The 14408-nt window shown below is 39.0% G+C and overlaps 1 protein-coding gene across 2 annotated transcripts in view; it reads right to left on the bottom strand.

Moving 5' to 3' along the window:
* The window catches only part of LOC119702038 (interleukin-1 receptor type 1-like), a 21196-nt gene extending 6788 nt beyond the window's left edge, over window positions 1-14408 (bottom strand). For both annotated transcript variants that reach the window (XM_038139467.1, XM_038139459.1), the window contains exons 1-9: window positions 14335-14408; window positions 12871-12952; window positions 11802-12071; window positions 10611-10753; window positions 8680-8911; window positions 7036-7225; window positions 5918-6092; window positions 4746-4811; window positions 839-959 (exon numbers count right to left, since the gene is read on the bottom strand). In XM_038139467.1, the coding sequence (XP_037995395.1) occupies window positions 839-959; window positions 4746-4811; window positions 5918-6092; window positions 7036-7225; window positions 8680-8911; window positions 10611-10701 (875 nt within the window). In that variant the 5' untranslated portion in view covers window positions 10702-10753; window positions 11802-12071; window positions 12871-12952; window positions 14335-14408. The remainder of the gene's footprint in view (window positions 1-838; window positions 960-4745; window positions 4812-5917; window positions 6093-7035; window positions 7226-8679; window positions 8912-10610; window positions 10754-11801; window positions 12072-12870; window positions 12953-14334) is intronic.

The raw sequence follows: 14408 nt of genomic DNA, 5'->3' as shown, positions 1-14408 counted from the left end.
TCAGCACTGGTGAGGTCACACCTGGAGTAGTGGGGCCAGTTTTGGGCTGCCTAGTACAAGAGATGGATGGATTTGCTGGAGCAAGTCACGTGCAGTGATGTGACAGATAAGGAATTGGAGCATCTGTCATACAAGAGAGCAGGGACTGCTGAGCTTGGAGAAGAGAAGGCTTGGGGGCAGGGGATTGATCTCATCGATGTGTGTTAATACCTGATGGGAGGAAGGAGGGGAGAAGAGGGAGCCAGGCTCCTTTCAGTAGTGCCCACTGACTGGACAAGAGGCTGTGAACACAAATTGAATGACTTTCCAATCTGAAATTCCACCTGAACACTTTTTTACTTCAGGGTAGTCGAACACTGGAACCTAAATGTCCTGCAACAAGAGTTTCTGCCTTGTGTTCTTGAGGATTAGCTGCTGTGTCTGTACTTTAAAAAGGACCATTTTCACAAATAAAAATAAGTTGGATGACTTTTTATTTTGGAACAATCTATCCTTCCCATATTAATGATGGAGGACAGGCTTTAAGGTACTATTGGGAAAGAAAAAAATGTAAAAAATGCATAACTAAGCATTACAAAATTGTATTTCACAATAGTATTATAAAAATCTACATGATTGCTTCATTCTATTTGTATCAGACACAGTATTTATAATAAAGTGTTATTCTTTTAAAACCAAGCAATGAGAACATGCTTGTGTTTGATAAAGACTTCTAATCAGTCTTTCAATGACTAGTGGCATTTGACTAGTAGTCTACTTTATAATGAATTCACAGTACATTACTGCAGATTACTTCACCTACATATGCACTACAAATTCAATGTATAAGGATACTTACTCATAAAACTGCTCCCTGTAGGTTTTATCGAAGATATCAACATCCTCATCATTAACTTGCCAGAATGGAATCAAGCCATTTATGCCACTTGATACGTTACACTCCATAACTACATGAGAGCCTACAAAAAACCAAATGTAAACACAGAAACTGAAGGTCTTGTAATAGGAGCAGAATCAAGTGATGAGGGAACAGCTGGGAAAAGAAGGGCTATAAAAGAAACCTATTTACTTTATGAAAAGCAAGGTCTTTAAAACTCATCCATGTGTAATTCCAATTTGGGTGTCTACAATCTGGGTATAAATTCCACACTAAATGTAGGTGTCTAAACTTTCACATCTACATACAAGCTAGGTGTCTAAGCTAGACACAGAGTTCATCTCTGCTGAAGTCTACACACATTAAAGTAGATACCTTAACTGAATGACTCTCCAGACTCCACTGAAAGATGTCCAGGGCTCGAATCAGTTGCATGTACACCTATGGTGAGATGGTCTCAAGCATCCAAGGTATCCATATGGAGTTGTCAGACAGGACTCCAGATCTTCAAGAAAACCGCACTGCTAGAGCAGCCAGACCACCCAAAACAGCACTCTTTGTTTAGGCAACTGAATTGAGCTCCTGCTGGTACTGGCCTGAGTTAAGGACCTTGATCATATGCACATATGTGCAGACAACCTACATCTGGGAGCTGAATCCCATTCTTAGTGACCATGCGTATCTTTACTCCAAATCAGGATCTTTTGGCCAGCACTGTCTACTGGGATGGTTTCTGAATATTATCACACTTGACTTCCAGAGCAAGCTCACCTGTCACTCAGCTCCTTTGCCACCAAGAGTCCAGATCTTACAGAACACCTCAGTATTAAGCAAGCCAATTTGCAAAATATATTTATCGCCAATGTACCTCAGTGAGCTCCATGTACAGGAAGGTAAGCAGCTTTCTTGGATTCCTTTCCTTCTGTATTTTACCCATGGAAGTTTTGATTTGATAGCAGAAGGTGGGCTCTCTCAGCTGGCCTATGTAAAGATCTTAGTCTCTCATTTCCTAGAACCGCATCAGACCTAGATGCTTCCACCAAGGGATGGTCTCTAACAAAAGTATGGAATAAACCTTTAGCTCATATGGAAAGCAGTTACTTGAACAAGAGTTCGCACAGAAATCAGAGATGCTCCCCGATCTCTTCCCTCATGTCTTTCTACCACAACAATTAAGTTTTCTAAAATGTGGTTTAGTGCATTGCAAAATTATTCAAAAAAAAAAAAAAAACACCTCAAGCATTCCATGCCCACACATTCATGAATGTACTGTTGAGTTTCTACACCACCTTCTGCCACTTCTTATTCAAAAATCAAATAGTTATTTGCATACAAGTGTTCATACAGCTGCTTAGAGATTCTGCCCCACAGCCAGACATGCAGTAGGTTTTATTTTTTTGCCCCGGTACCCCATTGAAGGTACTGGACAGAGAATATAGAATATTTGAATGGCAATGTCATTTTAAAACAAACAAAACCAAATCTCATCAAATTCCTTTAACAAGTGTCCCCCCATGAGTCTCTGTAATAGGGAATCATTTGTAGATCTCAGTAATCACAATAAACCCACTTTGTGGCTGGAGTCTCCTTTTAGTCTCACCTGTGGCTATTAACCTGTGGCTTAATGTCTGTAAGGCAATCAAGGTTTGCTCATCCTAGGTGGCCAAAGCACCTCACAATACACCAGCACAACTTTTAATTAATGCTGTGTCCAAGCTGTAACAAATATGCACCAAATTCTACAATAAGGAGTCTAAACAAATTGTCCCATAATGCAGTCTTAATGACTTAGACTGAGTCACAGCCAGCCCCTGGACTAATAAATTGCTCAGAAAATACTATCAAGGATTGAAGAAAACCCTAGCACTGCCTTCAGTAAATTTAAGAGACTGCAGATTAGACTCCTCCTGAGTAGAGGCTGCATCACTAAGAACTTTTCTGAATTAAATGAGATAACTACCAGTCAAAACTGGGATGAGACTTATATGATACTTTCATGGGTGGGAGATACAGTACAGGGAAGTCCGACTGTAACATTACTTAATTTCTTCCATAGTTACAATTACAAAGAAAAAATCAAGTTTTCACACAAAAATTAAGGTTATGTGAGGTAAAATAATTACTATGGAAAGTCTCCCTGGTTTATCCAAAATCTGGTGAACAAATTTCCTTAATAGTGAAAGAACCGGAAGTTTTTCAGGCATGTATTGTTTGTAATGAAGACAGAGAAGATGTAATCATCAGAAAAGAAGGGGATGCTGAGCGATTCTAGATTATTTCAACAGAAATTATCATCTGAAGACCACAGGACTGTAAGCTTATTTTAAAATAATACCTTTTGTATCAGATCCTGAATATTCTCACTGTTTAAAACAAAGCCTTCTGGACTTTGGAAGAACATAATTTCTGTTAAAGCACATTCACAATTCTGGTCAAAATCTACTGATCCTCACCAGAGCCTGGCAACCTCAGAGTAAGTTATCTTTCACAAGCTATTGAGGCCAAAAAGAAAATAACAAAACAAAACAACAACAAAAAAAAAACCTAAACCACCAAAACACCCCTAAACTCCCGAATTTGGGACAGACAAAAGTGTTTCACATGACACAAGAAAACACGAAGTTTTAATAGGAGAAAACAACACCTGCTGCGCACAATTTACAAGCTCAATGTCAGAAAAAGCAGCGGCAAAAGTAGGTGTGTTATGTGAGATTCCATGAGGGTGATGCACAGAAAAATAATCTACAATGCTCTGGCCTGACCTCCCATGTGGTGTCAGAGTCCAAATGAAACTTTTGCTCAGAGCTTCTCTAATTATCTAATTCCTCAAAAGATTACAAAACTGTTTCCTGTACTAAGAAATTCTAGTAAATAGCCAACGACGCTTCTCCAAAATCAGTTAAGGCCCTTTTAAATCAAATATTTTGTTTGAAACTGCTCCCTTTGGTACAAAATGATTTTTAAAAATACAGTTTAAGCAGCTCCAATCTCATTCTTCTGGACTTTGTCAGTAGAACACAACTGTCTGATATGTGGTGCAATTTAAACACATGTAACTTTGCTTGAAAAGACTGCAATACCATATACTTGGCCCAGAGAATTACAGAACAATTGAGATTGAAAGAGAGGTCTTCAATCCAATTTCCTGCTCAAAGTATGGCCTGATTCTGAGGTCAGATGAGGCTGCTCAGAGACTTATTCAGTAAGCTTCTAAAACCTCTAAGGACAGACGTCACAAATTTTCTGGGCAGCCTGCTGCACTGCCCAGCTGTCCTTTCTGTGAAGTTATTCTTTATACCCAGAATCTCCTATTTGAAAAATTTTCAAGATAAACAGTACCTGAGATATGCATCAACTAGCAGCTCACTGTTTCACAAAAGATCCAAAATCTGTATTACCCTAAAACAAGGAATAAAATCCAGGTTGTGGAGAGGGAAGAGAGACAGGAAACATATAGGAAGAGAAAGAGCTACTGAACGGGTCAACTGCTAACTATCCTAACATGCTACGTGTACATAAAGCATACTTCCACAGATACTGAGGATACATCAAGACACAAACACTGAGAAATGGTAACAAGGGCAGATGGAAATAACAGGAAATAAATAAATAAATAAATAAATAAATGCATCCTGCACAACACTGCTGGTCAAGAGACTCCAATCTTAGGCACAGTTACCTCCCTCTACAAATTATTTGTGGGAATCATGTTCTATTATCTAGCCTCCGTCTTCCAGATAATCTCAATCCACATACTTATCTCCCAGTCTTGCTGAACTCTGTAGAACTGTCCACACATCTTTTCAAAAAGACCAGGAGCTTATTTGTTTCATTAAAGTTAATGATCTCTTAAGTAGTCACTACTTACCAAGTTCTACTTCAATTGTATTGTTCCTTGGATAAATAAACTCCGGTTGCATCTGCAGTGGTTTTTCTAACCAAAACAAAGAAAAATGAAACCTTCAGGCAGGAGTTTTGGTTTTACAGTGGGTTTGGTTTTATTGTTTAGTATTATTTTAGTGCCATACTTACTACAAGTTTCGAATTTATAACAGAAATGTCTCCTAAGATATTTGTTCTACTCTCTCCAAGTTATTCTATTTTAGCTTTTAAATGCTTTAAAATGCTTTAAAAAAACCCTCAAATCTACTGGCAACAGACATGAAAGTAGCACAAAACCAAGAAAGACAGAACCAAAAAAATGCAGTATACTTCTTTACAGACAGATAAGGAAGAGAAAAAGGGTTGTATCAATGACTTCCTGGATAAGGTGAATATTTTTTTAACAAAAAGTTAAAAAAAACGCATACTTAAACTGGGCTGGAGTCGTATCATTCTGCACAATGTATAGATTGGTTGCCAACAACCCACTGTTCTTATATCTCCTATATAAAGTCATAATTTTGATTTAACCTAAAAAGATGGACCTGCTGTCTCCAGAAAACTCTTCTGATAGAACTATTATCATGTTACTTGGCAGGTCACCAGCAACATTGCCACAAGGACATAATCACAATGGTAAGTGCAATAAATTACACTACTGGCAGAGTGAGACAGCAGAAAACCACAACCAAGTGCCAACAGTAAGCCAATCCATTCCAGAGGAAGATTTATTAACTTTTTTATTATTTATATCTCCTTTCCCATCAACAGAGAAGCAAGTTTACCAACATGGCTTCAAGCAGGTCATTTGCTGTGAAAGTCTCAGAAAAAATAATAAATCTATCTTTAAGTTTATTTACTTTAATGATGCACTATTTGTTTTGGCAAAAGCAATACCTCCACCCCAGGAAACACTGCTTTCTTCTAATTCTCATTCCTAACTCTGCATTACTCATTTCCCCATGACAATTCCTCCTCAAAAGCAATGCTCAAGGGTAGCAACATGCCACATTGCCTTTCAATTTTATGTTCAGGAATAAAGCAAAGAAGACTTACAACTCTAATTTCACCGATTTGAAAACCAGCATGCCAAATATCTTATGCCTGCATACAGATGTTTACAGCAGAGCCAAAAAGAGAATAACCTCATGCACTCACCTTTAACCTCTAGACTTATGGTTCTTGAAACATTAAATTGTTTTCCCATATATGTGTACACCATACGGCACGTGTAGTTTCCTCTGTCTTGCAGAGTTACATTACGAATCAGGACAGCATTTTCACCCTCTGCCAAAAGAAGTCGCTTGTCTTCAAGAAATCCAGGTTTACACTCCTAAACACATCAAAGGTACCTGTGACTTAAGGGAACTAAAAACAATCTGACAAATCAGTTACTGTACTCTACTGATGATTAAAATATTTGGCAAACACTGAGTTCTTCGAAAGCCATGATATGGATTCTTTTCCAAGCATTACTACAGTTTAACAAAGTCTGATAACATCTTGCTCATTGCACTTTTGAAAAAAATCACTGCAGCCAGCCCTTTAAGTTTTCAAGTGCTGTGCTTTAGTTCACAGCCTACACTAACAGCTTGACAGTTTTCTATCTCAGGTGTAGCAGAAGTTATTACACAGGCAGCAGATTTTATGAGAACACATGCCTCCAGCCCTACTTCTCTGTGATGAAAGAGCTGCTGCAGCAGTGCCTCGTGCTGTTTGGGTGTATCCCCCATTTCTGTGGCAATGCAAATTCTGGGAAAAAATCTTCCTTCTCTTCCTTGACCTACAAACAGTGGATAATCTCTTCACCTCAAAAGATGTATAGCTGCTGCATCAAGGTTATTTTAACATGTATAGGCCCATGTAGCTGCTTTAATACCAGCATCAGAATTCGGAGTTGAACTGTTTAGAGTTTTACCTTAAAACAGATAAAATACATGTTTTCAAGCTTGCACAGTTTACAGAGCATTTTCATAGAACCACAGAAACAGCATAAGAATACCACAGCGTGGTCAACAATGCCTAATATTCTGAGAAACTGCAATAATTATGCAAAGCCTTCTATTTACAGAAACAGACACATTTTAAAACTTATTGTCTACATAAAATAATCAAAGGATAAACCAGAATTGCACAAATCTTATTCACACTCATGCCGTACTCAAACTGTAGAGAAAATAAAACTTCCCTTCCAAAAACTGCTTTTCACAGTTACTTCATAAGACATTTTAAATACATTTTGTAACTTGCATATATGAAATACACATGCTCAGTACCTTATACCAATGTACTTCAGGCTGATTATTGTCTTCATTTTTAAATTGTTCTAGATCAGGGCATATAATCTTTCCAGTATTCGTGCTCATCACTTTTTGTTCAAACTTCATTTTTCCATTAAAACACAATCCATTATCATTCTTAAAAACTGTTAAGTTTATAGTTTTTTTGTTAGAGTAATTAAGGCTCCTGTAATTAGAACAGCAGACAAGTCATGTAATTAACAGTACATTATTTCCAGCAATTCAGAGAGACTTCAGCATCTCCAGCAGCCTTACCCCTATAATACCCCTGCTGTACTCCCTTAGTTTGTAAACACCATTGTCAGCCTCTCAGCCCTGTTCCAGGTGAAGGGATGGGAATAAGCTCTGAATTTGTGTTGTGAGCAGAAATGGAATTTGCTCTGGACACATGAGAGGGGACATCAGGACTTCTCAGAGCTGCAGTTAAGGTCTGACGCACAAAATGTTGCTTACAGTTAATACGACTGAACCTTAGCAAGTTTTTTGTTCTGCTGATATTATGTAAGCCAAGGATGTGAGGTGCCCACAGGAACACATCTCATACCTCAAGTAACTAAAACCATAGCAGGAAAGGCTAAATTAAAATTACGCAGCTGGTTAGCTTTGAATGGATTACATGTCTTCTGACTTCCAATTCTGGTTTCATGGTAAACTCCAGTGAAAGAACGTGCCTGTGACACTGGAAGTTTTTGCTGATCATTCACAACCCAAACCCCTCCAGCAGAACTCTATGCACACCAGTACACGTAACTACATACTACTAAATCAAATTTAGGGTGACCTGAAAAGTCTGTATTGGCTATTCTCAATGTGTTGTGGCAACACCATGAGGAAAGGAACATTTTATGTATGTCTTCCCAAACATAATTTCCTGTTCAGCACACAGAAAATTTCAGCCACTGTAAAAAAGATTTGACAACCTAAGTAGTGAAGTCCAGTGCTTGGCTAAATTGATCTAGCCAGAGCTTTAAAATACTAAAAAAAGCTAGATACAGATACTTTTCAAAGAATCTATTCCTTTTTAGTTGTCTGTGCACTCAGATCATTTGAGTAGTAGTAGAGACACATTATTTTCAGTCTCTAAAACTGTCAAGCACACTGCTTTGCTCTTTTAATGTATTCTCATTTTTGACCAGTAATGGCAATATTTTTAAATAAATCATATAAACTGTTTTCAGCCTTTTAATCTGTGGATTTCTAAGACTTCCAAGAAGTTGCTAAGCTCTCCAGAAAGTCTGTGTGGTGATAAAATGCACTGTTTCCTCCTCTTAGAACTTTCTTACACTTAGCCTTGTCCTACAAAGAAACCAGTGTTCTGATCTGTCAGTATCAAACAGCAATTTGAACACAGGAAAGGCCAAAGAGGTTACGGCATTTTCCTGTGACCTTACACTTCATCCAAAACAAACAAAGCAACCAACCACCCCCACAGACCATTTTTAGTATTGTCATGCTTTAAGATAGTCTTCTGTATGAACCACTTTTGCAGTACTAAATGCATGGAATATCAAAGAAACACAGGCACCGTGCAGAAACATTTTACCTAAAACAAGAAGTTTTGTACACTCAAGTTTCACAAATTAATTATCACACTAGCAATCTGCTTGTTTCCTTCCTCACCTTACACTGCATTCATAAAGTCCAGAATCTTCCAGCATAGCAGGAATAAACCAAAGCAAGCCCTCTCGCTGGTGGATCCTGGCATCTCTCTCTGTGGCCACTGCTGCAGCACTACCATTTTTATACCATGTCAAATTGTAATCAGAGTGAAGCACTGGCAATGTAATTATTGGGCAAGTAATAGCTATAGGCTCTCCAACAAGCACAAAGTAATCACAAATAACACACCCTTCTGTTAAAAAAAAAAAAGAAAAAAAAATCAATGCTTTTAATTTCTATACTTTTATGCTTAAGAAGTATAAATACCCATTCCAAGTTACACGGAATTAGAAAAACTTTCTGTAACAATTTACCATTAAAACATCACAAGGCTCTTATTTTTTGTTTGTTATGACCTTCTGGTTGAGAACATGATCACATATTTTACAAGCTTAAGGCACAACTTCCCTCTGTTAAGGTAGCCAGCAACAAGCACATGTAAGCCTCATTGCAAAACAGGGTGTAAGAAGATCCATGGCATCAGGCAACTCCAAGCTTCCCAACTCACCTGTCATGTCCTTGTTATTTAACCACGCCAGTACTTTTGCAGAATTGCCAGATTCTTAAATTAAATACTATCTATGTAAAGCACAGTGCAAGCAGCAGCAGTGCAGAGCTCCTGACAGTATTCTGCCACTAGGACTGTGGGGCCAAAAACAAATCAGGAAAAAAAAAATACAGAGAGAAAAAGTATTTCGATTAAGAAGTCTTGACTATAATGTATTATTTCCTTCCTACATTTTCGCCTTTAACCAGGAGGCCCATAATTCAGAACATCACAGAAAAGGCCAATGTAAACATAGTTTTTATAACTATGCCTGTGACAGGACACAATCATGCAGCTCAGGAAGCATTTCTTTCAACACCAGCCAGAAAAAAAATCAGAGAAAAAATTACAGATATCACAAAAAGTTATCAAGAGCCCAAATATGCAAACAAAAACTTACTGGAGAATACTACTGTAGCACAAACAGAGCTGACCATTTGGCTATAAAGCAGATTGTAAAACTTTCAAGCTTTTGCATACATTTGTCCAGAGAAGCTGTGGATGCCCCATCCCTGGAAATGTTCAAGGCCAGGCTGAATGGGACTTTGAGCAATCTGGTCTAGTGAAAGGTGTCCCTGCTCATGGCAGGGGGGTTAGACCAGTGACTGATCATCTTTAAGGGCCCTTCCAATCCAAAGCATTCTGTGATTTTATGTCCAACACTGAATTTTTAAGAAACTGCAAAACAACTGGTTGAACTGATTTTACAAATCTTGCTGAATGGCTATACAAATACAAATTTAGCATATTCAATTTCAAAATAAATAAAATCTTCACTAATCTTTCTAATATCACTGCCTTCCCATTTAAAGACTTCCAAGTAGGTCTCCACATAGTTCAATCTAATTCAGACACATTCGTACTAGAGTGCTTATGCCAAGAATAGAAAGACAAGCATAATTAACTTATGTAGTTCTAAGCTTTACTGAAATACTAGACCTATCATTAAAAATATTACAAATTTAATTGTAAAGAAAACTCAGCCTTACTGCTTTCAGGACTAGACATACAGAATTTCTCATGAAGAAGGCACTCTATAGCTAACCTTAAGAAAGCAAATCACTTTGAGATTTCTTCATAAGAAACATGGAGAGGCTAATCAAAGCCTCAGAGCCCTAAATTTATGTGCCTAGATTTTAAAAAAAAAATATCTCCATTTCTCCATGACATCCCCAGTGCAATTTGAATCCAGCAGAAGCCTTCAGCTATTGTCAATATGCTAAAGTAAAAACAAACCCCAAACTCACTACTTGTTCTCAGAACTCTTTCCTACTAAATACTCACAACTCATCTCATGCAGATTTTCTTTTTTAAAATGGTAATTTCAACAAAGTATTTAACCTACCAGCACTGAAGAGAGGTATCAGTACAATGAGATGACCAATGAGCAAAAATATTGATGTCATATTTTGCTGCAAAGTAGAAGTTTTTTCCATTGGTGTGGTAAGACTGTTCAAGCTGCAATGCCCTCTGCACCCTGCATTACTCCTTAAGGAAAAAAAAAAAAAAAAAAAAAAAAAAAAAAAGAAGAAGCATTAGTCATCTTGGGGATGGAAAGCATGGATTTGGTAATTTAGCCCCAGTCACTGAAGATTTCAATTACAGCAACTCTTGGCCTTCACAAACAGCTGCTCAGTTTTCAGCTTTGTACTAGAACTTTTCCTGGAACAAGAACTATCCCAATGGAATAACTCTTGTGTAAGTGTAATATTCTTTTACCACCATAGTTAAACAAAATAAAATACCCCAAAACCCTCAAGCAAATAAAAGTTATGCTAGCATAGGGATTTAAGCTATTCTGCATGATTTAAAAACAACCTTGATTAATCTACTCTGTTTTCCAAATGCTTACAAGAGTCACAATCACAGAGATGTGCAAGGTTCCCTTCTTTGAACTGTTCTTATACAGCTGAGGCAGCTTTTAAGAGCAGTAACTTGCAGTTCTTTGCAGAAGGACAAGCACTGTAACTCCATTGTCATCTGCCACTTAAAACTGGCATCTAAAGCCAAATGTCTGTGGAAACCACAGCTAATATGAATTGCTGCGGTCAGACACAAAAAAAAGTGTCCAAGAATTACAGTTTCAATTCACACCTCAGGTATTTTTTTCAGTTTTCTCCAAAAAAGACATGACTGAACACACACCCACTGCCCTCATAGCCCACAAGTGGCTTCTATGAAACTCTGAACCTTAATCAAGTCCTGCTTCCCTCTCAGATGCACCAGCATTTTTTTGGTAAGGTGTCATTAGAGATCTCCCCAAGCTTTCTACTGTCAACCAGGCGGCAAAAAATTAAATCCTTCCCCTTCTGGCAGTCTTTGTAGGCTAAGGTCTGCATTCAGTGGCCTTGCCTTTCCTCAGCTTTTGATTGTTTTGCATGCTCCTGCCTCTCACTCTAAAGCAAGCTGGTTTCACATGTAGCAGTCCATTGCAAAACATTTATTGCACAGGTCCTAGGTAATATTTGCCTTCTACCCAGCCACAAATGGCAGGAAGCAGATAAGTTACTCCATGAAAAAGTAAGCCATGACTTACTTTTATATCCAATGTAATTCACTTCAGTCACAAATAAGCCACAGCAGTTCCTTCTTTTGAAGCATTTCATATGCAGAAGTGCTGAGTTATTAGTGAGGGTCACACAGTGCAGAGCTCAATAATTTAATATAACAGCCTCCAGGTAAATAGCTCTTTTGGACAGTTTATCTGACAAAACTCTCATGACATAGTCCTTATTTAGTTGCCTTGTATGTGTTTTTCCTATAACTTGCCAATGAGCAGGTCATCATTTTTGGAGTTTCAGTTTACCTGTAAAAAGCAGAGAAAGGGAAAAAATATTTTACAAAACATATCATTTGGACAGCAGCATACACACACAAAACTAAATTTTCTACAGACATCCTAAATGTAAAAGCAAGAGCATCCCCCTGTACATTAGAGAGATGACTTAAAGAGCAACAAAACTTGCAGTAGAGACTGACCAAGAATTCTAGCAAATATCTTCGGGAAAAGATGTTTCTGTCAAAAACTACACAATGTTACACATCTGTCAAGCAACTTTTTAAGACAGGTTCAACAACTAAAAGGAAACAAATACTGAAATTTAGGGCAAGACAATAATTAGCATTGTAATAAGGGTATTCTGACATTGACACAATGACCACAAACTTTAGTCCTTGTGTCTCCTTTCCAGACAATCTTGCAAACTGCAGAACTACAGAAAAGCTGTATCTTTAAGACAAACCCATTATCCAGGGCATTCTGGTGAAGCTACATCAAAATGTGGTCAAAGAAGCCTGCAATAGTAAGGTCTTTGCAAGTTAAATTCCAGTTCAACTTTGAGACAGTATTAACTGTTCTAAATCTGAATTTGAAGAAAGTGTACTTCTTCAGTTCAGGTAACTGCCCCAACTTTTACCAAAGAACAGGTGGAAGGAAACAAAAACAGTATCTGTAGCTGTACATAACTGGCCACCACTGGTTGACTCCACAACAGTGAAGTGCTACCTATTCATTCTGTTGCACGTCAAACTGGAGACAACGAGTGTATCCAAACCCCAGGGAAAAGGGCAGCCTTATCAATATTCAAACAAATTGAAAACAGTACCTTCTTTCAGTATCAAGTGGAAGGAGTTCATTTCACAGTCCATACTTTGAATACTTTTCTATGTCATTTTAACTCCTGATACCTGTCAATATGAAGTAATAAGAATTTTCATGTGACACATTTTTTATTTGAATCCAAATTAAGTTATTAAGTTTCCAGTATCATTCTTAATGTACTGTTAGGAGGCATTTAAAAGAACCTGAATAGTTCATATGAACAAAATTATATTTATCAAAAACAGTGATGTAAAGTATTAAAAGAATAATTTCTTAACCTCAGGAAGAGAGAGGAAACCATTAATACCAAGAAATAAGTAATAGGTGTCTCATTTCCCAGAAAATATGTGAATTAAAATATCTGAATTAAGGATTCTGCATTCTAAAATACTTTTGTGCAAGACCTTTTAGCCTGTTTTTTAAGGATCGAAATACGTACAAATGGCCCAAGTCATAGAATTACACGATGCTGAATTTCTGAAGAAGAAAAACAAAACACATCCAGTAGCTTGCTCAAGTGCCTGAAGAAAATGCTATAAACCTAAAAGCTGCTGCTGGAAGCACACCAGAGCCTTGATTCAGCTCGGCAACTTTTAATGGATCTCTCCTCCCAAGCTGTGGCTCCCCAGGCTGCTGCCAAACACCATCAAGGCTGTGACCAGCCAGTCTGGGACTGTCAGAGCAGCAGCTCCTTCCTGGGTTGGACACAGGTATCTCTTTCACCCTAAATCTTGCTCTTGTCACAGAAGCAGTTAATAAAGAGCCCCTGTCTGATCATCGTTATGCAATAAATAAATACAGAAATAGTTTTTGCAGTGTTTTACCAGGTCAAGAAGATTTACGGCAAGCATTATCCCGCTTCCTGTTACAAGTACTTTAAAAAATGTGGCAGCGTTAGCACTCCTACAGCCTTCATTCGTCCGTCGTACTTCCTACCTGAGCTTGTACAATGTGACACACAACGAGGAAGCAGACACAAAAGCAAAATAAAAATTTCCTTCCACGGAAGCTATTTGGAGCCATAAAAGCTGAGAAACCAGCAGCCAGCCACAAAGATTGGGAGACTGCGCCAACACACCCCGCAGAAACACTCACGGCCTCAAAACACAGCTGAAAGCAACAAACCCAGGGGCTCGGTGTTGCTTTCTAGAAGCCGTCAGCACTGCACCTCACTTGGCCAGGGCACCCCGACCGGCCTGGGGGCGCCGGCCCAGGGGACACCCCCAGCCCCGCTCCCCACGGAGCCAAGGAAGGGAAACGGGCCCCGGAGCGGCAGGAGACACGCGGGGAAGGAAAAGCCCAGCCGGCCCCAGACTGCACCCCTCAGCCCACACAGCCTCTCTCTCGTCTCCTCTCCTCTCCTCCCCGCGACGCAGGCGGCACTGGAAGCCGAGCCCAGCCCAGCCCAGCCCAGGGACTGAGGCCACAGTCAGGCACGGTCCCCACAGCGCCCACCGCCCTTCCTCACCTCCCCGCGCTCTCCGCCGGCTGCCCCGGCCCGCTCCACTAGCGGGGCGGGAGGGCAGCACGCCTCACCTCGCC

Source organism: Motacilla alba, chromosome 1 (genome assembly GCF_015832195.1).
Source record: "Motacilla alba alba isolate MOTALB_02 chromosome 1, Motacilla_alba_V1.0_pri, whole genome shotgun sequence".
Lineage (NCBI taxonomy): Eukaryota > Metazoa > Chordata > Aves > Passeriformes > Motacillidae > Motacilla > Motacilla alba.
This window is presented reverse-complemented; position numbering and strand designations above follow the sequence as displayed.